This window comes from Engraulis encrasicolus, chromosome 14 (genome assembly GCF_034702125.1).
Source record: "Engraulis encrasicolus isolate BLACKSEA-1 chromosome 14, IST_EnEncr_1.0, whole genome shotgun sequence".
Lineage (NCBI taxonomy): Eukaryota > Metazoa > Chordata > Actinopteri > Clupeiformes > Engraulidae > Engraulis > Engraulis encrasicolus.
The window spans coordinates 1,374,740-1,384,739 of record NC_085870.1 but is presented as its reverse complement, the minus strand read 5'-3'; the positions used below and the strand labels follow the sequence as shown (position 1 = coordinate 1,384,739).

At 45.5% G+C, this 10,000-nt stretch overlaps 1 protein-coding gene across 1 annotated transcript in view; it reads left to right on the top strand.

Annotated features, from left to right (window-relative positions):
• Nucleotides 1–10,000, top strand: part of ca16b (carbonic anhydrase XVI b) — a 178,774-nt gene that overhangs the window by 98,417 nt on the left and 70,357 nt on the right. Inside the window, exon 8 of the mRNA XM_063216202.1 lies at nucleotides 4,005–4,212. Within this exon, the coding sequence (XP_063072272.1) occupies nucleotides 4,005–4,212 (208 nt within the window). The remainder of the gene's footprint in view (nucleotides 1–4,004; nucleotides 4,213–10,000) is intronic.

The following is a 10,000-nucleotide window of genomic DNA, read 5'->3' as shown; positions in this document are numbered from 1 at the left end:
TTTTAGCGACACTCGAATGACTGGTTGCATGCTACTATCTCGCATTTATCTATGAGGACAGATGACACAAGTTCAATCGCCTATCAACATAAAAGTTGCAAATTGTTGCAGGAAAAGATGTTTTTTTTAGCGAATCAATGAATTCCGTTTTTTTTTACACCATGGCTCCGCGACCCACCCATGACCCCTCCGCGACCCACTTTTGGGTCGCGACCCACCAGTTGAGAAACACTGCCCTACCGGTTGCCCACAGCAGGGCCCAGTAGTGTTTCTATATACTGCAGCCTGTCGTGCGCACTAAATACATGCAGTGATAATTCAGCACTTAGCAGTGGTGTAGTCTACTTTTTTGTGGTGGGTATACTGTATATTTGAGATTTTTTTGAAGTGGGTATACTGTACATATATGTGCTCTTCAAAACAATGGATCAATCAATTTTAAGTGGGTATACTGAAATCCCTGAAATTTAGAAGTGGGTATACTCCGTATACCCGCGTTCTACGTAGACTACACCACTGGCACTTAGTACCGGTAGATTTACAATCCTCTAGATTGTATTTGGTCTCAGAGTGCTCTCTAAGTGTTAAATTAACACTGTAGGTTTTTTACTGTGTTTTTCTGTTTCTTGAAGTGGTGCTATGGCAACTTACATGGACGGCCGGCCACTTTTTTTTGTCCTTGGGAGTCTTTGGAAAAGTAAACTAAGAATTTAAGTAATCTTTGAAAAGATATTGTAGTATGTTCCTGGCATGGATTATGTGAAAGTGTTGTGTTCAGGGCCGGACTAAGGTGGCCAGGGGCCCCTAGGCTACAGGTTTCTGTGGGCCCCCACAGACGGCAAATTTCGAGACAAATTTACATAGGCAGCGTCAAAATGACGAGCTAAGAATTAAGGATAGTATGTCTACTAACTGTGCTCAACGCAACAGATTCTTTTTTCAATACTCCATCTTGTTTTCATAATTCTGCAATTTTCACTTTTGGCCAATCAGGGGGCCCCTGGCCTGGCAGGTGGGGGCCCCTAGGCTGCAGCCATATCTAGCCTGTAGGGCCCCTGGCAGGTGGGGGCCCCTAGGCTGCAGCCATATCTAACCTGTGGGGGCCCCTAGGCTGCAGCCATCCTGTGGGGGCCCCCTGGCCTGGCAGGTGGGGGCCCCTAGGCTGCAGCCATATCTAGCCTGTGGGCGGGCCCCCTGGCCTGGCAGGTGGGGGGCCCTAGGCTGCAGCCATATCTAGCCTGTGGGGGCCCCTAGGCTGCAGCCATATCTAGCCTGTGGGGGCCCCCTGGCCTGGCAAGTGGGGGCCCCTAGGCTGCAGCCATATCTAGCCTGTGCGTTTATCCGGCCCTGGTTATGTTAGAGACGTGTACAGGAGGTCTTTGTCTGCTTTGTCTGAATTCAAGAAAGAAAGGCCTGTTGTATTGTTGATCTGTTTTTCTTGACGCAAGGCCACATAACCACCCCTATTGAACCCAGGCTTTGTCTGATGAATCATAATGATAATACTACAATAGTATGTCTTGCGAGTGCCTACTAGCCTGCGTACATGTTCTCCCTTTTATTCACTGCTCCTCCGAGTAGCTGTTGTATTGATCCAGAGGCATATTCATGGTTTTAGTGTTTTCTTTGCCAAACAACAGATATAGAGACGGAGAACATTCCATTCCATTCCATTCCATTTCACTGCAAGTACATTCTCTAAATGCCTCCATTCTTCACAGCGAACCAAAGTATATATTTTTTGATTACCCTACATTAGCTATGCACTGGAAGCCTCATACAATGTCTTCAACAATTCATCCTCTCCATTTATCCTCTCCATACATTTATCCTCCTCCACAATCACTCCCCCCCACTCTTTTTCCTCAGCAAAACAGACAAAAAAAAATCTCATCATCTTCTTCCGCACCTCTTGTGGGAGTGAAAAGCAGAAGCAAGCGAGGAGCTGGAGGACAACTTCAGCCTGCGCCTCACAAACAAGCCAGGCTCTTGTCTTCAAAAACAAAGAAACAAAGAAAAACAGGCTGTTCCATAGACCCTCACTCCACACCACCTCCAATCAGTTCAGACTATCACTGCAATCTATTCGCTTGTCATATACTGTATTCTGAGCACAGTTCAGCTGGAGAAGCAGATATTTGTCGACTGCTGAGAGCTATTAAACTACAGTATGTCCTCTATACCTCTATTATGACCTTGACATTGTACTTATATAGCTCAGAGTTGTACTGTGATATAGCATCACACATTTTAGACTATTACATGGGAAATTATGAATATACTCATGTGTAGTTCTGTGGATAAACCGGCAAAATAGGCGAAAAACACATCTTTTTGAGTGGAAAAAGTAATTTCTGGGGTAGGGGGGGGGTTAAGAAGATTTTTCAAAAAAATTATACAGAAGTGTTTCAAACATGTGGTAGCGTCCAGAAAATCAGGGCTATTGTGGTATTTGGTATTTACATCCCCCCCCCTAATTAAACTACAGGATGTCCACTCTATCTTTGCAGAGGGAAGGTTCCCTCACTCATGTTTTACAACAGAATCTTTTCTAGGTTTCGTTTTAGGTCAGGCCTGTACTGGGGTATAATTTAACATTTTGTACTTGTTATGTTTGGCTCGTTCGTTCGATGTGTGTTTTTCTCAGCGATGCCAGGCTGTTCAGGCTACATGCTCATTCCCACCTTCTAATAAAGGTGGGCATCTCTCTCTCTCTCTCTCTCTCTCTCTCTCTCTCTCTCTCTCTCTTTCTCTCTCTCTCTTCTCTCTCTCTCTCTCTCTCTCTCTCTCTCTCACACACACACACACACACACACACACCTCCCTCTTTCTCTCTATCTCTCTCTCACACACACACACACACACACACACACAACTCTCTCTCTCTCTCTCTCTCTCTCTCTCTCTCTCTCTCTCTCACACACACACACACACACACACTCTCTCACACACACACACTCTCTCTCTCTCTCTCTCTCTCTCTCTCTCTCTCTCTCTCTCTCTCTCTGCCTCCTCCTGCTGTGTACAGCCACAGTAGTGTTATTTTGTCCTTGAGTACACTCGTCTGCAATCTAATTAGAGACCGAGTTGATTTGATGCACAGCAGCTCTCGTTCAGACATTGGGATGTGGCTTTGCCGTCTGACATCAGCCAGCAGCGCGCTGTTTGTGATTTGAAAACACTTACTGTCTTTAATTCCACCCTACCGCCGACCACACATTCAGGACAAGCATGCATACACACACACACACACACACACACACACACACACACACACACACACACACACACACACACACACACACACACACACACACACACACACACACACACACACACACACACACACAGAGGAGATTCTATTGTAAGCTGGGGCCCCAAGCGAAAATTCAAAAGAATGGACATCCACACAACTAATCGCCAATACTCTTGTTTAAAGTCTCCACCATCTGAAGGCATGGGGGCCCGAAGTTGCTTCCTGCCTAGCCTGGTGACGAGATACGCCTCTGCACACACACACACACACATGCACACACACGCGCACGCACAAACACACGCACACGCACACACACACACACATGCACACACACGCGCACACACACACACACACACAAAATCATAGACTTACACACAACCCTTGCAGATGTGTGCACAGACACAGACACAGACGCACCCACGCACCCACGCACACACACACACACACACACACACACACACACACACACACACACACACACAGACACACACACACACACACAGACACACACACACACACACACACTCCTCACACACACACACACACACACACACTCTGACTCCTCCCACACACACACACTCCACACAAAACACACACACTGACTCCACACACTCCCCCCCCCACACACACTCCTCCCACACACACACACTCCACACACACACACTCCTCCCACACACAGAAACACACACACACATTCCTCCCCTGCACATACGTATTCATTCTCCGTCTCTCCTCTCTTCTCCTCCAGTTGGACTCCTTCTACTCGATCTTCACGACGGAGCAGCAGGACCACGTGAAGTCGGTGGAGTACCTGCGCAACAACCACCGCCCCCCGCAGGCCCTGGCCGGCCGGCCCCTCCTCAAGTCGGCCCTCACGGACGCCTGGGACGCACCGCCGGACCCCATGATGGACAGCCACAGCCAGGCCGGGCCCCTGGGCACCGAAGCCTCCAAAGGTAGGATATATAGGGTGACCAGACGTCCCGGTTTGGAGTTGTGTGTCCCAGGTCCCGAGCAAACCCTTTCGGGATACAAATATATCCCGGTTTTGGCCACCCACTACATTGCGCCATGTCTATCAGGGTAAATATATGGAAAAGATTACATGTTTACCTGCCACAGTTAATGGCAGCCAGCGCTTGTATAGAAAGTCTGAAGGAGTCAGTTGCGATTTGTCATTCCTCCCCCTAAAATTGATTAGAATGCAGGAAATTGCATCTAAAAAAATACTATTTTTTTTTGGGGGGGGGGGGAGGACTCCCAGACCCTCCCTCCAACTATTGTCCTTCAGTCACGCGCAAAGTGTCCCGGTTTCAGACTACAAATATCTGGTCAACCGAAGGATATGTCATAATAATAATAATAATAATGGTAACACTTTATTTTAGGGATACATCAATTAGCACTAATACATACAATGTGACTGTATAAGTAGCCCCTGGGCACTGAAGCCTCCAAAGGTAGGATATTTGATATTAAAGGGGTATGCCACTATTTTGGGGCTTATTACTGTTAAAATCGTTGGGCAGGGTTTATAAAGGTGGTAAAGTGTCTTATTTTTCATGTTAAGCGTTGTCTTGCTTTAAGACAAGTTAAAAGAGGGAATATGTCGCTAAGCTAGTGAAAGTCAATGTATCCATGTAGCATGCTACAATGCTACACGGATACATTGACTTTCACTAGCTTAGCGACATATTCCCTCTTTTAACTTGTCTTAAAGCAAGACAACGCTTAACATGAAAAATAAGACACTTTACCACCTTTATAAACCCCAGCCAACGATTTCATCTGTAATAAGCTCCAAAATAGTGGCATACCCCTTGAACAGTAATAATAATAATAATAATAATAATAATAATAATAATAATAATAATAATAATAATAATAATACATATATTAATAATCATTGTTATTATTATTATTATTATTATCATTACAATAGATGCCTTAGCCTCGGACTCCATGATGGACATTCATGCTAGGCCCCATGCCACTGAGCCCTCCCAGGCTAGAATAATAATAACAATAATGGCAAAATAAGTATTATTGTTGTTATTATTATTACGTAATAATAATTACTTCTCAAGGGTAGGTCTGTATCGTTTCATATTATCTTATTTCATTTCATTCCATTATTACTTTCTGCTGGATTTTAACGGAGCATTGTATCAAACACTTTGTCAAACACTGACTGTTTTCAAGGCCACATTGCTACACAAAAGCACGTCTACTCTGTAGACATACTTAAACTATTTGCCTTAAACTATTTTTTAGACTCATTGGCTTGCTGCCAAACTGCCTGCAATAGCCGCTTCCAAAGGGCTTTCACTCCATGCAGTGATTGGGGTTATGAAAGACTGACTGAAAAGCCTAGGCTACGTAAAAACTAGAGATGCACCAGATCCTGATTTTTAGGTAACTGCCGGATACCGGATCCACTGCTTAAGATCCTGCCGGATCCGGATCCTGTGAAAAACCCTATTATCCTGCCGGATCCGGAACCGGATCCGAATCCTGTGAAAAACCCTATTACCCTGCCGGATCCGGAACCGGTGCATCTCTAGTTCTAATGTAGTATTTATAAGTCTTCAATGTGTAAAAAGCTTGGAGAGAGAAAAACACACGGTCACACTTATTGACCCCTCTTTAATGTTTTAGGTATCTCTCGTCGCTACCTCATTCTGAGTGCATGTGTGTTGTCCAGTGTGGTTGATCTGCTTGTTTTGAGGCGAGACCTCCGCCAACTTTATTGAACAAGTGTTGTGCAGTTTTAAGACTCTAAGGGGGACCGTACTGAGCCTGGTGTACCATCTGACCCCATGTGGTGAGGTATTTATTATAAACTTTATTACAGGCTCAGGGCCCACATTGGACACATTACAATACACACATCAACAATACAATAAAAAATACACATACAATAAAAGGAAGCTAGTGAAGGCATTCATGCCAGTTTTCCCAGATAGTAGACATATATCTTACAGAGCTACGACTTGGATCATCCAATTGAGCGATAAGCTCATTTTTTGCACAATCAAGTACGTTTCGGTACTAGACCTTCATCAGGCAATCTCAAGAGGAGATTGCCTGATGAAGGTCTAGTACCGAAACGTCGTTTATTAAAGAAAGAACAGCGAAATAGTCAGTGTGCGGGAGTTTCCTTAAACTATTGCTGAGTGACATTTATTCCTGACTGGCCTCTAATCACTTGCTTGTAGTGTTTCAAGTGCTTCAGTTAACACTTAGAGAGTTGATTTGACATCATTTGGACTCAAATGAACTCTCTAAGTGTTGAATTAACACCGCAACATTTACGGTGTAGTGTTTCAAGTGCTTCGGTTCCACCGCAGACAGACAGCCATCCAGACGGCCACTTCACTTGACTTTGACCGATGTGTCATTGATTGAGGTGATAAGCACTAAAAAGAAAAAAGAAATAAAAAAAAAACCACCTGACGACCTGCCTTGGTATGAAAAGAGATGCGTGTGAGTGAATGACTGAGTGAGTGAGTGAGTGAGTGAGTGAGTGAGTGAGTGAGCGAGTGAGTGAGCGAGGGTGAAAGTGGGTCACTTAAAAAAACAACCTGCGAGCTGGCCACCTCCATCCCCTCAGCAGTGGGAATGAAGATAAGCTATTGAGCTGGGTGGTCGTGCTCCAGATTATACGAACAGCTCCACCTGAGGCGCTGAGCAGTGCCGGATGAATGCACAGGCTAGATATGGCTGCAGCCTAGGGGCCCCCACCTGCCAGGGGCCCCCCAATTGGTCAAAAGTGAAAAATTGCAGAATTGTGACAGGATGCAACAATGAAAAATTCATCTGCCATGTTGACTACAAGTTGGTAGACATGTTATCCCTAATTCCTAGCACGTTATTATGACACTGTCTAAGTAAATTTGTCTCGAACTTTGCCTTCTGGGGGGGGCCCCACATCAACTTGAAGCCTAGGGGCCCCAGGCCATCTTAATACAGCCCTGGCGCTGAGGATGGATAGCAGTAGGATACTCCGAGCGACGAAGGTCCAAGTGATGATGGATTGGAGACGCCATGTTTTTTTCTTTTTCTTTTTCTTTTTCTTTGTTTCCAATATTTCAAATACCGGTACTACATTACACTGGGAGCTACCGGTACTACATTACACTGGGAGCTACCGGTACTACATTACACTGGGAGCTACCGGTACTACATTACACTGGGAGCTACCGGTACTACATTACACTGGGAGCTACCGGTACTACATTACACTGGGAGCTAGCGGTACTACATTACACTGGGAGCTACCGGTACTACATTACACTGGGAGCTACCGGTACTACATTACACTGGGAGCTACCGGTACTACATTACACTGGGAGCTACCGGTACTACATTACACTGGGAGCTACCGGTACTACATTACACTGGGAGCTACCGGTACTACATTACACTGGGAGCTACCGGTACTACATTACACTGGGAGCTACCGGTACTACATTACACTGGGAGCTACCGGTACTACATTACACTGGGAGCTACCGGTACTACATTACACTGGGAGCTACCGGTACTACATTACACTGGGAGCTACCGGTACTACATTACACTGGGAGCTAGCGGTACTACATTACACTGGGAGCTAGCGGTACTACATTACACTGGGAGCTACCTGTACTACATTACACTGGGAGCTACCGGTACTACATTACACTGGGAGCTACCGGTACTACATTACACTGGGAGCTACCGGTACTACATTACACTGGGAGCTACCGGTACTACATTACACTGGGAGCTACCGGTACTACATTACACTGGGAGCAACCGGTACTACATTACACTGGGAGCTACCGGTACTACATTACACTGGGAGCTACCGTACTACATTACACTGGGAGCTACCGGTACTACATTACACTGGGAGCTACCGGTACTACATTACACTGGGAGCTACCGGTACTACATTACACTGGGAGCAACCGGTACTACATTACACTGGGAGCTACCGGTACTACATTACACTGGGAGCTACCGGTACTACATTACACTGGGAGCTACCGGTACTACATTACACTGGGAGCTACCGGTACTACATTACACTGGGAGCTACCGGTACTACATTACACTGGGAGCTACCGGTACTACATTACACTGGGAGCTACCGGTACTACATTACACTGGGAGCTAGCGGTACTACATTACACTGGGAGCTAGCGGTACTACATTACACTGGGAGCTAGCGGTACTACATTACACTGGGAACTTTAGAATCAAAACAAATGTGCAGAGCGTTACGTTCCAGTCTATCTCCAGTGGTTAGACTTACTTTCATCATTCCGGTCTGAATTCATCTGTCTGTTTCTGTTTATGTCTCTATTATTATTATTATTTCTCTCTCTCTCGCTCTCTCTCTCTCTCTCTCTCTCTCTCTCTCTCTCTCTCTCTCTCTCTCTCTCTCTCTCTCTCTCTCTCTCTCTAACAATTTCTCCTATATTTCCTTACTTTGTTACGTAGACCTCTTTTCTGTGCAAATATTCGTCATCTCTGTCTTCTAAACCGATGCAGAGAGTACAGAACATTCTTTCTGTCTCTCTCTGGCTGTGTAGTGATCCCTCCCTCCTTCCCTCCCTCCCTGTCTCTCTCTCTCTCTCTCTCTCTCTCTCTCTCTCTGTCTCTCTCTCTGTCTCTCTCTCTCTCTCCCTCTCTGGCTGTGTAGCGATCCCTCCCTCCCTCCCTCCCGTAGAGTAAACTCTGACAGCTGTTGGAAAATATTACCTGAAGATGCTGATTCTGCGACCAGTCCACCTGCGGGGACCTGACAATACACCACAGCCTCACAGCCACAGAATGCTAATTCAACAATAACTTGTGTAATACATCCACACATAACCCACGGATAAAAATATGTAAATGTGCATCTTCTTTGGATAAAAAAAGTGCAGGAACCAATGGGTTTTTTTTTCTTCAACATCCTGGTTTTCTCCTAATCCTGCTTCCTAATCTCCCCGTGCTGTACGACATGCTGGGTATGAGATGGGAATGATGATCATGCCTCTGTGTGTTTGTTTACCGCTCAGCATTCCCAGTTTTCCCATTTTATATATGTGGGTTTTCCAGTCTGTTCATGCCATGCATAACAATCATTCCTGGCTTTCATTGCATTACCTTGTTTTTTCTTTTGTCTTTCTTTTAAAGATTATTTTCTTTAGATAGACAGTACAGTGTGAGAGTGTGACTGTAAAGAGAGAGAGATGGGTAAAGAAACAATGACCTTGGGTCGCACGCACTCACACCCTGGTCCCTGGATATATGGTACGTACGGCCCCTTAGCCCACTGAGTCATGAGGCCCCCGTTCTTTTATCTGTCTGTGCCAAATAGGGATGCGAACTATTAATCGTCTTTAATCGAATTCATCGATCATCTGCATCCCTAGTGCCAATACCTACATAAAGCGGCGTACACACACAAAGCTAGCTTTTCTCTCCACTCTTTTATGGAACGTTCGCTGAAAGTTCCCACGGCTTTAACTGGCAATGAACAGGCGAGAAGTACCGAACTCTGCATTCCAATTGGTTACTCGCTTACTCGCCTCGCTCGAAGTTAAAATATTTTCAACTCAGGATCCGCCCACATCGCATCGCTTGTACAGTACTCGCCTACTCGCCTGCGAGTCTCGCTGGAACACATTGACATTCTATTGAGTTCATTCGCTGAGCGAGTAACTAGTAGCGACGTGTGTGTACGGCCCTTAAGAAGAGTCTACCTGT